At 55.7% G+C, this 14,573-nt stretch overlaps 5 protein-coding genes across 5 annotated transcripts; 2 read left to right on the forward strand and 3 right to left on the reverse strand.

Moving 5' to 3' along the window:
• Positions 1–13: 13 nt before the first annotated feature.
• On the reverse strand, positions 14–911 carry LY79DRAFT_665777 (uncharacterized protein; the record flags this gene model as incomplete). The annotated part of the gene is made up of 2 exons (XM_060563120.1): positions 14–429; positions 485–911. The coding sequence occupies 2 exons, from the start codon at positions 909–911 to the stop codon at positions 14–16; spliced, it is 843 nt and encodes a 280-aa protein (XP_060419286.1).
• A 1,955-nt stretch (positions 912–2,866) lies between these two features.
• LY79DRAFT_646482 (spindle pole body interacting protein) lies at positions 2,867–6,171 on the forward strand. Its single transcript, XM_060562464.1, has 3 exons — positions 2,867–4,088; positions 4,147–5,391; positions 5,446–6,171. Exons 1-3 carry the CDS (start codon positions 3,243–3,245, stop codon positions 5,863–5,865), a joined length of 2,511 nt encoding a protein of 836 aa, XP_060419287.1. The 5' UTR covers positions 2,867–3,242; the 3' UTR covers positions 5,866–6,171.
• Positions 6,172–6,319: 148 nt separating this feature from the next.
• Positions 6,320–7,335, reverse strand: LY79DRAFT_505868 (S-formylglutathione hydrolase; the record flags this gene model as incomplete). The annotated part of the gene is made up of 3 exons (XM_060553668.1): positions 6,320–6,415; positions 6,476–6,580; positions 6,652–7,335. The coding sequence occupies 3 exons, from the start codon at positions 7,333–7,335 to the stop codon at positions 6,320–6,322; spliced, it is 885 nt and encodes a 294-aa protein (XP_060419288.1).
• Positions 7,336–11,111: 3,776 nt separating this feature from the next.
• LY79DRAFT_689189 (RNA polymerase Rpb6) lies at positions 11,112–12,021 on the reverse strand (the record flags this gene model as incomplete). The annotated part of the gene is made up of 4 exons (XM_060564708.1): positions 11,112–11,381; positions 11,470–11,589; positions 11,667–11,933; positions 11,987–12,021. The coding sequence occupies 4 exons, from the start codon at positions 12,019–12,021 to the stop codon at positions 11,345–11,347; spliced, it is 459 nt and encodes a 152-aa protein (XP_060419289.1). The 3' UTR covers positions 11,112–11,344.
• A 170-nt stretch (positions 12,022–12,191) lies between these two features.
• Positions 12,192–14,274, forward strand: LY79DRAFT_537657 (uncharacterized protein). The gene is made up of 2 exons (XM_060556686.1): positions 12,192–12,506; positions 12,564–14,274. The coding sequence occupies exons 1-2, from the start codon at positions 12,428–12,430 to the stop codon at positions 14,048–14,050; spliced, it is 1,566 nt and encodes a 521-aa protein (XP_060419290.1). The 5' UTR covers positions 12,192–12,427; the 3' UTR covers positions 14,051–14,274.
• Positions 14,275–14,573: the final 299 nt, after the last annotated feature.

Below are 14,573 nucleotides of genomic sequence, written 5' to 3' on the forward strand. Positions count from 1 at the left end.
GCTCAAATCAACTTCAATCCTCGGATCCTTCGGCAGATGCCGCCTCGGATGCCGTGTTAGTCCCCATGATGGAGTTGACAAAGTCCTGATATCTGAAGACCTCGCGGCGGTTGCCCAACCCGCCTTGCATGTGGCGGTTGAACGCCCTCTTGCCCGTGAATCCCTCAATAACCTTCTCGACCTCGGCCTCCGTCAATGGCCGCTCGCCGGGTTCAGGCGCCGTGTGGAGCAGTGCATCGCGCAGCTCAGCGAGGTCGATCTGGCCGCTGTCGTCATCGTCGAATGCAGAGAATGCAGAGAGGAGCTCGGATTGGGGCGATAATGATGCCAGCATCGTGGCCAGGGAGTTGAGGAAGGCGGCCATCGTCATCGTCTGCGCGGCCGACGGAGGGAAGAACTGTGACACATCGGATGCGCTGGACGGAAGGCCTAGAAATGTGTAAGATCAGTCACATCCGGGTCCTTCGTGCATCGGCCTCCTTACCTAGCTGGCTTAGCATGTCCGCTACGTCTTCTCTGTTGATGACTCCGTCACTGTCGCGATCCAAGATCTCGAATCCTTCCCGGAGTTGTCTGACTTGGGCGGGCTGCAGATGCGACAGCGCATTTCCGTGGCTTATCGCCTTCTTCAAACCCGGCCGGAGAGGCAGTGGCGAGACCATGGTGGTCTCGGCAGTCGGCGTTCGTACTCGAGGTGTCCGGATCTCAGGCGTGTCTGTCGGTGTGGTTGGGTTGCCAAAGCGTCCGTTGTTGGTTGCGTAGGATGCTTTCGTCGGCGATCCGAAGGGCGTCACTTGTGTCGAGGGCTGTCGCGCTGCCGATGGTGACGCTGGCGATTCTGGTCTTCTGAACGGAGAGCTGCGAGGAGAGCCGTGAGGCCCTAGTGGGGAAGGTTTGTAGCTAGAGGGCATTGCCTGTTGTGGGTTCTTCAGGTCAAAATTCATGCGTTTCCCAAGAGATTTTGATGATCCGCGCGCGAGATGGACCCTAGCCTACCATGTCGAAGGGGGATTTGGGCGGGAACAGATGTGGGCGGGAAAAAGGGAAGCCTTGCTCTGGATCTATGCCGCGCGCCCACTTGCCACCAAAGTAAACAATGCGAAAGAAATATGGGGTAGCCAAGAGGTGGTGGTGGGAGTGCCGGAAAGGGGCGATGACGATTTTGGAAAAAGAAACAATGGGTCGGGAAAAGAGCCGTATCGTCGGTGTCAGATTCTTTCTGTCGAAAGGCAGAGAGAGGGGGAAAGGCCTTCTATGTTGGATTCAAATTGGCGTTGCAATGCATTATGCGGCAAGGCATTGATTTAGAGACAAGACAATAAATGGCTTGGGGGCTGAAAGTAAACAGAGGCGTCCTCTCCGTGACAACGACGGCCTTGCATCACCATGCCGTCCGTGCACGATAATAGGCTCGTAAGTGGACGATACAGTATGCAGTGGCTGGTGGTGGCTGGTGGCTTGTGGCCTGGGATAGCATTTAGCTGCGCAAGGTGCTAAAACACTACCGCCTTAGCCACAAGGGTTTCATGTGAGGACCCTAGGCGCTAAGCCGGAATTTAGGTTAGGTGCGACAGCTTGGGGCACCTAGGTATTCTCTCGAAGGGGAAAACAGGGAGGACAAGGAAGGCGGGGAACGTGGAAAAGGGGAGGGGAGCAAGGGGCCCCTTGGGGGCTGCTGACTCCGAGAAAGGAAATAAAGGAATAAAAAACAAGGCTCAGCACAAGGAGAGGAGCACCCTATTGAAGGAAGGGAAATGCAAAACTAATATTCGAGATCGACATTGCTTTGCATGTTTAGATTAATTAGTCGACGCATTCCCGCAGACACAGGTTACTGCTCATGGAGACAGATGTTAGCCCGCATTGTCAACCACGTGCCATCCATCTGTCCGTCTCTCTGGGCTCTGAGTCTTTGGGCAGACCGACTGACAGCATAGCCTAGCGCGACTAGTACTTAGTCGCAATACGATTACCCCTCAGCGGGCTGCTCCTTGCTTTCCGAGATACGCGCTGAAGAGTTCTGAATCTGAATCTATCCGTAACCACCAGTTGCTCCAATCGTCACCGCCTACTGTCCCCGAGCGATACGTGGAAGACCACCAGCAGAAGGGAAGAAAAGGGGGGGGATGGCAACCAACCATAGGCCCGATTCATGGCATTCCTCTCGGGGCGGACCTCACTCCATCTCAATCCAACGCCATGTTTGGCCGAAAGAGGTGCGTGTGCCTTGCTTCGACGCACCTTATTAGTTAAGCATTATTCGAACCGACGACGGGGTTCGGTTTGAGTTGAATTGCACAATCTAAATGTAAAATGAAAACAATGTGAGAGAAAAAGAAGCATCATATCATAGGCCATCCCTGTCAGGAGGTATGGACAGTTTGGAACTCAAGCCCAGGAAACAACGTAGGTACCACAATGGTCGGAGGGTCAGAAGAGCAGAGGCAAAGACAAAACTAAACGTCGTAGCAGGTTGTGTCTCGGTGATCTACTCTTCCACGCACTGACGCTTCTTAATTCCTTTGGAACAGGATACCGGTATTCCTTCTCCGGTAACCACCTCTAATCCCCGAAGGGCGATCCTGTTTTCGCTCGTTGACAGAGATTGGGTGCTGTCAATCAGTCGCCTGCATCTGACGTTTCGAAGAGCGCATTCGGCAATCGTCTGAGAACGCCCCCTCGCGCTACTACCCTGGACCTGAAGACGGTCACTCATGCATACCTTACCTCTAGAAACGAATACTACTCCGGAACGTGCACACCTACCTACCTACAGCCAACCAATTAGTGTACGTACTGCATGTACCGCCGCGTCGCCTGCGTTCCTCCCTCGTACCCATTTCATCGCCCTTTTGCCGCGCCCTCCCTATCTCGTTTCCCGCACCCCCTAGACCAACGCTTTGCATTTGGCTTTTCTTCCAGGACTCTGCCTGACGACGACCAACATCCTTTACGATTCCCTACGACATTCGAGATTCACCGCAAAATTTCCCGCCTTCTGGGTCGTCCTGTTCATGTCGCATTCTCGCCTTCAGACGTCCCTGGCCCTGAGCCATTAACCTTCTAACCTCGCTTCTCGATCGGAGACAACCTTACTTGCTGCACCTCCCCGAACAGACCCCCTCGGCTGCACCCGATTCTGGATGGCTCTGGGTACCGACAGTTTGCGCAACGCTTCGAATCCCTCAAATTCCCATACACCCATCTGATCGCCTCCGCAATTAAAACACTGCCTCCTCAGCATGGCTTCGACACAAACCGCATTGCCGTTCCTCACGCGCAACTATTCCAACACGCAAACACAGTACCCCCCACCCAACGGTCCCTGGCCCAGTCGTCGGACGTCACTTTCCAGTTTCCCAGCTTCGAGGTCCCCTTCGTCAATGTCCAATACGTCTCGCCCGTCGCGATCTCCTCAACCGCCTCCCATTGTCGAGGCGGATCGTTCTTCAAACCCGAGCTCCAAGTCCAAGACGCCGTCGACCGGCGTGTCTTCACAACACTCATCTCTATCCGCCCCGAGGCGCTACAACCCTGATGCGCATCCCCCTCGTAAGCTGCGCTCACAGTACCCTCGTGGGTCTACCGAGAACCATGTCGAGTACATTCTGGTCGCTTCTTTCGATATCGACCGCGGCCCGGTAATGGAGCACCAATATCCTGTCTCCATCACCGGCGACGAGCACATGCTGGCGGAGCTCATGTTACCCGATCAGGCCCACGTTCGGAATCAGGACTGGACTATCTTTTTCCTGCACAAGGACACGAGCCAGGAGGAGGAGGACGAGGAACGCAAAGCCAAGGAGGCCAGGAAGAAGAGGAGGAGACGCCTGCGCAACCGAGCTGCTGGAATTGTTGATGAAGATGACGGCAGCGAGGACTTGGACGATGAAGAGGGGAGGCTGGATGATTTGAACGAGCTCGACGATTCCGAGTCGGACGATGAAGAACCCGAAGGAGGGGAAGGGCCGCCTCTGATCTATGTGTTGAATCTGGTCAACACAAAACAGGACAAGACGGTCAAGAGAGGCGCTGTTGTGAAAGCAATGGCAATCTGCACAAGGCACCCGTTCCTGCACATATACAAGGCAAGCAGGCATCGTCTCGCACCTTTATCCCCTTTCTCTGTTCACTAACAAGTCCCAGCCCCTTTTACTGCTGGCCCTTGACGAATACTTCAAGGCACCGGTTCCTGAGACATTGGCCTTGCTGTACGATGCCGTCAACTCCATGGATCTGTCTCTCATGCCAAAACTCAGCCTGCTTGAGAGACATTTGCTGTTAGCCAGTGACAACAAAGACTTGTTTGTGGAGAAGTTCGAACAGATGATTCAAATGAGGATAGCCGAGGACCGCGGAGAGCACCTCGCCGGTTTGTCCTTTGATTCGGGCCGAGATTCGCAAAAGCTACCTGGCGTTTCCAGAGCAGGGACAAAAGCTCACATTGAGGGGTCATCACAATACTCTGTACCCCGCGATACGCACGAGTTCGAAAGCAAAGTTATGTACAAGGGCATCCCGATTCCGATCAAGGTTCCTGTTGCCGTCATGCCCGAAACCGTAGGCGACTTCTCTTTGATCAAACTCATCCAGAAATTTTCTGAGCCGCAGGGCAAAGCGCCACAGCCCTTCCCCTTGCACGCGCAGTTGACGACAAACGGCCCGAATACACACCCAATCATTGTGCTAGTCAACGCATTACTGACGCAGAAGCGCGTCATCTTCCTGGGGCACAATATGCCTTCGGGCGAGGTTGCGGAGGCAGTCTTGGCGGCATGCGCCCTGGCATCTGGCGGTACACTCAGGGGCTTCACCCGGCACGCGTTCCCGTACACCGACCTGACAAAGATCGACGATCTCCTCAACGTGCCTGGGTTCATCGCTGGTGTCACGAATCCAACGTTCGAGCTGCACCCCGAATGGTGGGATGTCTTGTGCGACTTGCCCACGGGACGAGTTAAGATCAGTAGCAAGATTGAACCGGCACCCGTGACAGAGGGGATGGTCTACTTCCAACAACAGAATCCAGCATACGCTGGGCTCGTTGGAGGCGCCTCCAAGGTTGCGGCCGAGAGCGATCTCACCGGGGACGTGGCGTTCATGCAAGACATACTGAGGAGCATAGCGGCCAGGCATGGTGAGCGGGTAATTCGCGCCAAATGGCGAGACTGGGTGATCAGGTTCACGCGAATTGCAGCTGCTTTCGAAGAGAGCGTATATGGCGCTAGTGCTCTTTACATTGGTGGCGATGAGCTGGAGATGGGGCCTATAGTGGTCAACGGGCATGGCTACGTGTGGCCCAACGAGCAGGCGAAATCCAAGGAGCTGGCAGGAAATGTGACGAGAATCGAAGGATGGCGAAACACAAGGAGCTACTACAGCTTCATCCAGGTAAGCACTGACGATGAAACGACTAGCCCGGGCCTCTCCAACTAACAGGCTCAGGACCTCGCACTCATGTACACGATAAAGCCGCTCAAAGGTCTGGACTTGCACCACATGCATGACCGCCTACGGACGCAGCGGTTGAACCCGATGCAAAGCAAAGAAATCTACATGGCCTTCTCCAAATACGTCTACTCTTACGATGAGATTTGTCTCTTACTGAGCGTGGCGCCCGAATCGCATGCTGGTTTATTCTACATCGCCCTTGGCCTCTTTCATAAGGACCGCGAAGTGCGCGCCAAGACGGCCGATTTGTTAGAACGCATCGCCGAGCACGAGGCGGGTCAGCATTGGTGGAACGCACTCAGCCGGTTCGAGAAACTGGCGTACAACCGCATACGCAAGGAGCTGGATATGGAGATGCGAATGAAGCTCGAGAAGGAGAGTGTGAATCCCGAGGTGGAGAAACGGGTCAGCTAGGCGCTTTCACACACTGGTTCGGTTGCAATCTTCTAGATATCCTTCAGGACGACGGACGGTCTCTATACCCGGCACTGGCGTTTCTGCTCAGTACCCATGTCACGCGCAACATGGAATGCGCAAAAAGGGAAAGGGCTGCTGCTTTTGGGTTTGCACATCACGAAGGTCATGATGGGAATGGGTGCATGAACGTCGGTTATTTTTTGTCGAATTTCAAGAGTCTCAGCAGCAACAACAGCAGCAGCCGCAGCAGCAGCAGCAGCATATTCCTAGAAAAGAAGAGAGAAGAAAAAAAACTAAATTTCGACTATGCGCAACACGCGACACCCTCTGTTTACACAACTTCCGTGGTATCCGTTTCCTTCAGCTTCGATATTAAGCCACTGCCGTTCAACGACACCCACGTCAACCCTGGTATTTACTTCGTTTACAACCTATTGCCCCGGCCTTTGAGTCAGGCGGTGGGATTACCGAGACCCAGGTGCTTGGCGGCGTGGTCTACGTGGTCCTTGGAGAAGGACGCCATGAAGAAGTAGGAGTGGTCGTAGCCCTGTGATTGTCAGCACCTCCAGTCCCGCTGCGTATCCGAGTTCGATGTGGCCCAACTCACGTAGTGGTATCTCAGATTCAGGCCCTCGAGGTTCTTCTCCTTGACGGCCTTCTCAAAGTTCTCGGGCAGCAGCTGCTTCTGGATGTAGAAGTTGTCGCCAAGACCCTGTTTATGCCTGGTCAGAATTCTCGCGTTCCTACATTATCTCGCAATCCGGGCAAAGGTAGTCAACGTACGACGTCAATGAGGGCGTTCAGGGGGCCGTAACTCCAATTCTTGACGAGCTCGGTCGAGTCGTGCTTGGCCCACTCGGCACGGTCGTCGCCGAGGTAGCCATTGAAGGCCTTCTCGCCCCAGGGGCACTGGGAGGGGTTGGCGATGGGGGCGAAGGCGCTGACGCTGCGGTACATGCCCGGGTGACGCAGGTAGAGAGACAGGGCGCCGTGGCCGCCCATGGAGTGGCCGGTGATGGAGACGCGGGAGCGGTCGAGCTTGCCGGCGAACTCGCGGAAGAGCAGCTCGGGCAGCTCCTTTGTGATGTAGGTCTCCATGCGATAGTGCTGGCGGAAGGGCTCACGGGTGGCGTCGACGTAGAAGGAGGCGGCCTCGCCAAAGTCCCAGGAGTCGCGCTCGCCCGGCAGGTCGAGGCCGCGCGGGGAGGTGTCCGGGTAGACGATGGCGACGCCGCGGACCGAGGCCTGGGCCTGGAAGAAGCCCTTCTCGGTGCAGTTGTCCGGGGTGCAGGTCAGGCCGGAGAGGTAGAAGAGAACGGGGACGGCGCGGGTGGTGCACTGGGGAGGCAGGTAGAGGTTCACAGCCATGTCGGTGCCGGTGGTGGAGGACTTGTGAGAGAGCTTGAGGAGCTGGCCCCCGAAGTTGGTGATGGATGCTTTGGTCTGGAACACGGCGGCGGCGGCCATTGTTGCGGCTGTTTTGGGGGGTATCACTTGTGAGAAGGGGGTATAATGCTTTGAATTCGAGGAGAAGCACAGGCAAGAGATGTCAAAATGAGGAGGACGAGGAGGACGAGGAGGATGTCAATGAAAGAAGAAGAGGAGGGGGGCAGGTTGGAATTATTCTATGGTTGCAGAGCAGAGAGGAGGGCGGCATCCGATGAGCCTAATAAGTAAAATCCCGAGTTAAGTCCATTGAGATCGGATCGGAGAAGTGGAGGAAGGAGGGATACGACGGTCTTGGCTTTTGAATGGACTGTATCTTTTCCTCCCCCGGTCCCCCCGTCCCATTGTTTCGATTCTGCCATTGACCGTTGCCCCTCGTCGTGTTGATGCCAGTTTTACCCCACCATCGACAGTGCAGGGATGGATGGAGCAACCCCTCCTCGAGAGTCTCGTTCAGCAAGGTATCTTCGGATTGACGAGTCGGGGGGGGCGTGTAACATGCCAAAGGTGATAAAGCTACCCGGCAATTGCAAGGTCCAGTTTATGTTTGTAATGCCGTTCGAGGGGGGTGGGTGAGTCCTCAATGGAGAGAGGTCCTTTCACTCATGCTGCAACAGACCCCGCATTGTCGCGCCGGACCGGCGAAGCTGGAAGCTGAGAGAGTACCTAGAGAGCTTGGAGCTACTTGTCTCGTAGCTTGGTGAGGTGGGGGTGCGTCATCGGCATTGGGGGGGGGCACCCCAACGCACAGGTAAGTTGTAGGCAGCCAGCTTCGGTACCTATCCCGGAAGCTGACTGGACCAGTTCCTTCCTGGCTGAGTTTTCGAGTAAGCCACAACTCAACCTCCCAGACCACACACACTGCATGCCAGACATTATGCAATAGAGAGGACTCGTCTTTCCGTCACTTCGCCAGCCCCAGCCGCATTCTGCCCTTTTCCCCATTGTCCACTGGCCCCCATTCCTGCCAAAATACTTCATCAGGAGATCAGAGCGCGGAGAGTTTGAGTCCCGACCCAAGGCATTGAAACTTTGCCCACGGTGTGGTGTAATTTGTCCTCGTCCTCGTCGAGGCACTAGTGAATATGCGAGCTACCTTACGCGTCCCCCCCAAAAACTGTCGATAGACAAATGGCATGCGAGGAAGTATGCTTCGACAGTCTAAAAGTCACTAATCTCGGTTTCTTGGAGCTGCTTTGCCCGTTTGGAGCCTACATCCTCATCGCGAACCACGTAAGTCCGTCAGAGCCACCTACAGACCAACCACGGTCTTTTACATACAGCTTGACGTGATATCGTGTTGGCGAAATCCATCCAGTTGAAGTTATGGCCACGCCGACTCAAATGACCCATATCATTAGAGCGCAAGGTCACAAATATGTCAGCGCAGCGTCAAACTCTGCTACAGGAGCGGCAAGACGTCCTGCTGGCCTCTTGACAGGAGGAACAGCCGCCGCAGGTAGTTTCGCCGTCGCTGAGCGCATATCTGCGTCAAAGAATCTCATGCTGTCTTGTCACAAAAACAAACGTTGCGACGGACTTGAGAGGCCTGAGAGCGCTGAGCCCGTCCGTTCACAATCTTTCACAATAGCCGGAGGAAGCGAGGCAAACACCGCAGAGATCTCGAGTGAGAAACCAGATCGAGATAGCGATTAGGTACAGGTTCGGACGAGCAATGGCGCGGCCATGGGTGGCACGTGGTGTGGGTGACAGTCATGGCAAGAAGAGACGAGAACTTCTGTGTCTCGTCCTGGAACGGGTTCTCCGGAGACAAGGCGCCAGTGCCCCCCACCCGCGGCGGATGCATCAGGCTTGAGTTTCGCACGGTCTTCCCTCGAGGTGATGAACTATACAACAAAGGGGTGCCGCTCGGGCGACACGCCGCGGTATGGCACCGCCGTGTATCTGTTCAGGACTGGAAGAACGTCATGCCCATACAACCGGCTTGCCCGGCTGCCCACAGCACCGGGTTGTTCCCTGTGGAATTGGAGACACGGAGAACCATCCGCGCACGACGGCGAACCGTGTATTGGCATTCACTATCTTAGCACGCGCTTGGAGAACGTCGCCGCCGCCATCATGCCAGAAGAGACTCCGCAGCGCTCGCATGCCCGCTGCCCACGGCCTCACTTCGTTCTCAACGATGGAAGACAGCTGGCTCGTGTCTGGTTCGTTGTTCAAGTCTACCATTTCAACCGGTTTTCTTACTCGCCCTAACCTTTCATACAGCTTCGCGAATGAGCTATGCCCCGCCAAGAGATGTTCGTGCTGTCTGAAACTGCTTGCTGATGCATAAGCCATGGTTCTTCAGTAAACCATAACATAAAAGGATACTCACTATTCGTCTAACGGACTCAAACACTATAATGGGACGATGCCTAACCATCGCAGCTTAACACATAGCAAACAAATCCAGCCACAGAGGTTGCTCCAACAGACTGAGCGTACCCTTTTAGTCTGCTGCACATTCATAGCAGAACGGCTCATTGACCGTACATACCGACTGTCTGCCTTGGGGTTGCTCCAGTACTCTGCGGTCCTACGACCATCACGTCGTCAAACTTCACCTCTGACCTAGACGCTTGGTTCCTAGTCAAGCTCGTACCGAAGACGGTCTAGACGCCCAGGTCAACATTTCAGCCATCACTTACTGCTCCGCCCGAAAAAGAGAAGGACCAGATGCTGTCAACGGGACAAAACGGCAGCACTCAATTGGCGTTTCGCCCAGTCTAGCTTCTGCCTGCTCCAATGTATCCTCCCTATCTGTCCACGAGGCAGTCAGATCGTCGCGTTGCGAGGGCTCGAGAAGATGTCTGCAAATGGACCCCAGCCCAGCGCGTAGTGTCCGCTGCTGTAGACGACTAGCTCGCCGATACCGACATACCTCAGAGCCCTTCCCCTGCTCGACGGCTAGGAATCTCTCGATATCGTTGTTGTCCTGGACCAGATTCGGTTGTGCAGCGGAAGCTGGATCACCGGCGCAGCGGATAGGTGTCGAAGTCCCATGTCAGGCAGCGCGGACTGTCCTCTATGGTCCTGCCCTTACTTCCAGTAACGGAAGGTTTCTGACGAGTGTCGGTGCCTTTTCAAAGGTAGGCAAAACCAATGGCAACGGCGGATTCCCATTACAGCTGCACTCGGCCTCTACTCGCCTCTCAAATGTCTAGATGTGATAGAGGTGTGAGAGGAAGTAGGAATTCTTGCGGAGAAAGACCAGCGTTGCCAGCGTGCAAGTGTGGACGTTATCCCCACCCCGCCCCCACCCACTTTGCTGCTCTGCATTTGACAACCAACCTCAAGAAAACAAGACTTACGGGTGTCACGATGCAGTAAAGGGCGAGGAAGTTGTCGAAAGGGGCAGAGGCCCTCTCCTTTCTACATCCCAGGCTCATGGCTCTCTGCCTTCGAGGGATGAGGGCCGGAGGGGAAGAATAAAATGCCATCCGCTGGGGGGGTGGGTTGCGTGATTCGCCCAGTCCGGCGCGTTGGCCGGGGAGGCCACCGGAGTCTCACACTCGCTTGTCATGGGGCAGACAACCTTTCACTTACGTGCGAGAATATGAGCAATGGAGCATGTGAGTTCTTGGATGGATGGCTGCAGCAGATGCGGGACAAGTTCCAATCGACAAGAAAAGAGGGGATGAGTTGGAGTTGCGTCTCATGCTGAGAAGGTGCTCTGTTATGGTCTGAAAATCCAATGTTTCTTTTTGTCTAGAAAAAACAAAACGAAAAGAAAAAACGCCACGCTTAATGCAAAATCAACCTACAGTACACTGCCTTTCAGTGTAACGATTTTTTGTTAAGGAGGGATGGGTGTTGCTGTCCTTCAAAAACTTCTTGCGTAGCAATAGTGACGCGAGCAGGCTCGGGAGAGACGGAGAAAACGGATTTGGAGGACCTGGCTCGGGGGGCGGATCTGACTACTCTTGAGGCAACGACAATAGGAGATGGGTATAAGGTGCCTTGCATCTAGTCGTGTGTGCATGTCTCTCTTTGACCCGTAAGTGACGAAAACCATTGGTCTCCCCTCTTACTGGAGAAGCTCCTCGCAAGTCCAATCCTCGTAGCTGTTCGCGCGCAGTTAGCATACGTCCGTAAAACTCAACTGTTGAGTCCACGCCCGATTTGCGTGGGTGGAAACAGTCCAGTACTTACTATCCATCGGGCATGTACCGGCGTACGATTAGAGGGATCTTCTTCTCTCGGAGCTCCTTGATCGCGATTTGAAGAGGATCCGTCTCTCCTTCCAGGTCCACCAACACCGGCGCATTCATACTAAACGTCTGTATTAGCCTCGTTGATCGCGCGTGGATGACGATGAGCATCGCGAGGAGGGGGCTCCTTTGTCGTACCTAATTTGGAGCGCGCGCGTGCCGAGAATGCGGGCACGCTCATACTTGGTCATGTATGGCGTTGTAGTCCGCTGGTCATCGGGAATCTTCTTGTCGCGGTGCGACTTCTCGTTTCCCTTGCCCGCGTTCGCCGCAGCCGACGGGTCTCCCGACACAACCACGTTATCGGCATCCTCATCACCCTCGGCCCGTCCGACATCCTCGTCATCAGCGGGCACCTCGGGATCCCAGTAGTCGGCCGCCTCGTCCTCGTACATGGGCTCGTCGCTAGTAAATCAGGTTAGAGTGGCGCTGGCGAGATGCAAGATTCGTCTACGTACCCTCCGCCGACATCATCATCGCCAAAGTCAGACATCTTGAAGTGTCAATTAACAGAGTCGTGACTGAGAAATGGTGGTGCGATCGGTTGTTGACGTATGGGTTGGTCTTGTCGCGTAGGTGAGAGGTTGTCGCGGGGGGGAAGCCAGAGTGCCTCTACTGGGTCCAGCCGTGAAAAATTATTGACGAGGCTGCGATCGAACAGCGGTCCTTAGGTGGGTCCGTGCTATCGTTATCAGACCAGCAGAGGAAAGCTTGTCCCGGACCGAGTCGCACCCAGGCCCCTCCTTCTGTGGCCGGTGCAGCGCACAAAATTTTGTTTGACCGCCCAGGATCGTGCAATTTTCTGCCATGAATAAGTTCACCAGCGACCCTCAAACTCCAGAAGACGAAATCTCCTCCCCGTTGCTAAGGAAGGCGATGCTCTTCCCAATTCGACTGCCATGACGAAGAGGAAGGCCCAAGAGGCCGCTGTCGCACCCGGCCCTAAAAGGTCTAAGGCAGAGAATCTAGAAGACATTGGTAGGTGATATCTGAGCTCCACGCAGCGGTGTATTCCGTTAACACAATATACCACAGCTCCCAGCGACGACGACTACGACGATACCGCCAGCAACTCTGGCTCGACTGCGAATGCAGAGGTAGAGTCCGTCCAGACTGGCCAGACCTCCCTCACCACCCGCTCCCGCAAATTTCCCTCCGACCTCAAAACGATTCCCTGCACCTATCCGGACTGCAACAAGACCTTCAACCGGCCGGCTCGCCTGGCCGCTCACCTCCGCTCTCATACGGACGACCGGCCCTTCAAGTGTACCTACCCCGGCTGCGATAAGGACTACCGCGAAGAGAAGCACCTCCGCCAGCACGTCAAGGGTTCCCACACCCAGGAGCGGGCCTACACCTGCACCCACGAGGGCTGCGGCAAATCATTCCTCACGGCGACCCGCCTGCGCCGCCATCAGGACGTCCACGCCGGCCAGGAGCGCTTCCGCTGCCGCGATTTCCCTCCCTGCAACCAGAGTTTCCGCAAGCACAACACCCTTCAGCGACACATCCGATCCGAACACCTCGGTGCCCACGCCTACCCGTGCACGGTGCCCGGCTGCGGCGCAGGCTTCGACTCCCAGGGTGCGCTACGGAACCACACGCGCCGCGAGCACAGCGAGCCGCAGTTCTGGTGCGAGGAGTGCGGCAATGAAGACGAAAACGCCAGGGTCGGGTTCACGACCCTCGCGCTGCTGCAAGCGCACATCCGCAAGGAGCACCTCAACTGCATATTTTGTGAGTTCAAGTGCACAGGGCGATGGGAGCTGGAGCGGCATGTCGAGATGCACCACTCTGGCATCCCTGTTGACGCGCGCAAGACGATTCCCTGCACATGGGAGGGTTGTGAAAAGAAGTTCACCAAGAAACACAACCTCACGGTGCACATCCGCACGGCGCATGAGGGTTTCCGCTTCGTCTGCGGTGAGGTCGACGTCAGGGGCTCCCCCGACCTCGAGAGCTGGTCGAACGAGCAGGGCTGCGGCGGAGGCTTCGTCACCAAAGCAAACCTCGAGGACCACATCCGCTACGTCCACCTGGGCTTGGAGCGCCCCGTGCCCAACCAGAAAGCCCCTAACATCATCGACGATATCGCCGGCACGAAGCGGACCATCCTATGCACCATGCCAGGCTGTACGGCACGCTTCATCCGTCACCACGATCTCCAGGTCCATCTCGAGCAGCACCCACCGCCCTCCCCGACCGCTCCGCGCATGGACCAGATCGAGGCCGCCATCCTCAGCCTGGCGGACGACCCTAATGCCAACAGCGCACCGTTCGATGGTGATCGCGAGATGCCGGAGCTGCCGCTGTACGGCATCATCCCCGGCGTGACGGACTTCGCGGGCGTCGGCGGTGGCGGCGGCGACGTTTCCGGTCCGAGCGACGACTTCTGGATTGGCGCGGCCGACGAGTTCGGCACGCCGCCGCAGACGTGGCAAGAGGAGGAGGCGGCCATGCGCGCGCTCATCGACGAGAACTTTTCGCAGTTTGTCGACCCGGCACTCGGAACCACGGCCTAAACGGCGACGGTGGACGGAGCCGGACCGTCGCAGAAACCGAAACAGTCCGCGCGATGCTTTTCTTTTTCTAATTTACTTTACGGCAGCAATGATACCCGGCCACACGGAAGGCCACGACACGCACAAGAACTTGCTAGATAAAAATAAGGGGGTCACCAAAAGTTGTTGCTTTGATCAGTCAAAATGTATATATACACTATCTGTGGGAGCTACAAAAAAGTCGTTAACGCTCCATCACATTCCGTCACTGTTGTTCGTTTCTCTGGTTGTAGGATGTTTTCCGAATCCTGTTGTTCAATGCCCATATCTATAATGTCGCGCGAGCGCTATGCTCTGCGATTAACAAGTGACCCACCCTACCTAGCCAGGCCTATCTATGCTCGCAAGGTCGCAAAGACGACCTGTCCGTCCAGTCTAAACCGATTGAAGCTCTTCAAGTCGTTAACACGTACAGTGGTATAACTTCATATGCCCCCGTTCCGCCCTACCCTTCCTGTGCCGATGCCCGATACCATGCTCATCA

The sequence above is a fragment of the Colletotrichum navitas genome, assembly GCF_030913465.1.
Source record: "Colletotrichum navitas strain CBS 125086 chromosome Unknown LY79scaffold_4, whole genome shotgun sequence".
NCBI lineage: Eukaryota > Fungi > Ascomycota > Sordariomycetes > Glomerellales > Glomerellaceae > Colletotrichum > Colletotrichum navitas.

Excerpts from the sequence above, each read along its gene's own strand:
- LY79DRAFT_646482 (XM_060562464.1), top strand. The coding sequence starts at position 3,243 with ATGGCTTCGACACAAACCGCATTGCCGTTCCTCACGCGCAACTATTCC. Across the intron at positions 4,089-4,146 it reads CGTTCCTGCACATATACAAG|CCCCTTTTACTGCTGGCCCT; the intron begins GCAAGCAGGCAT and ends AACAAGTCCCAG. Across the intron at positions 5,392-5,445 it reads GCTACTACAGCTTCATCCAG|GACCTCGCACTCATGTACAC; the intron begins GTAAGCACTGAC and ends TAACAGGCTCAG.
- LY79DRAFT_537657 (XM_060556686.1), top strand. The coding sequence starts at position 12,428 with ATGACGAAGAGGAAGGCCCAAGAGGCCGCTGTCGCACCCGGCCCTAAA. Across the intron at positions 12,507-12,563 it reads AGAGAATCTAGAAGACATTG|CTCCCAGCGACGACGACTAC; the intron begins GTAGGTGATATC and ends AATATACCACAG.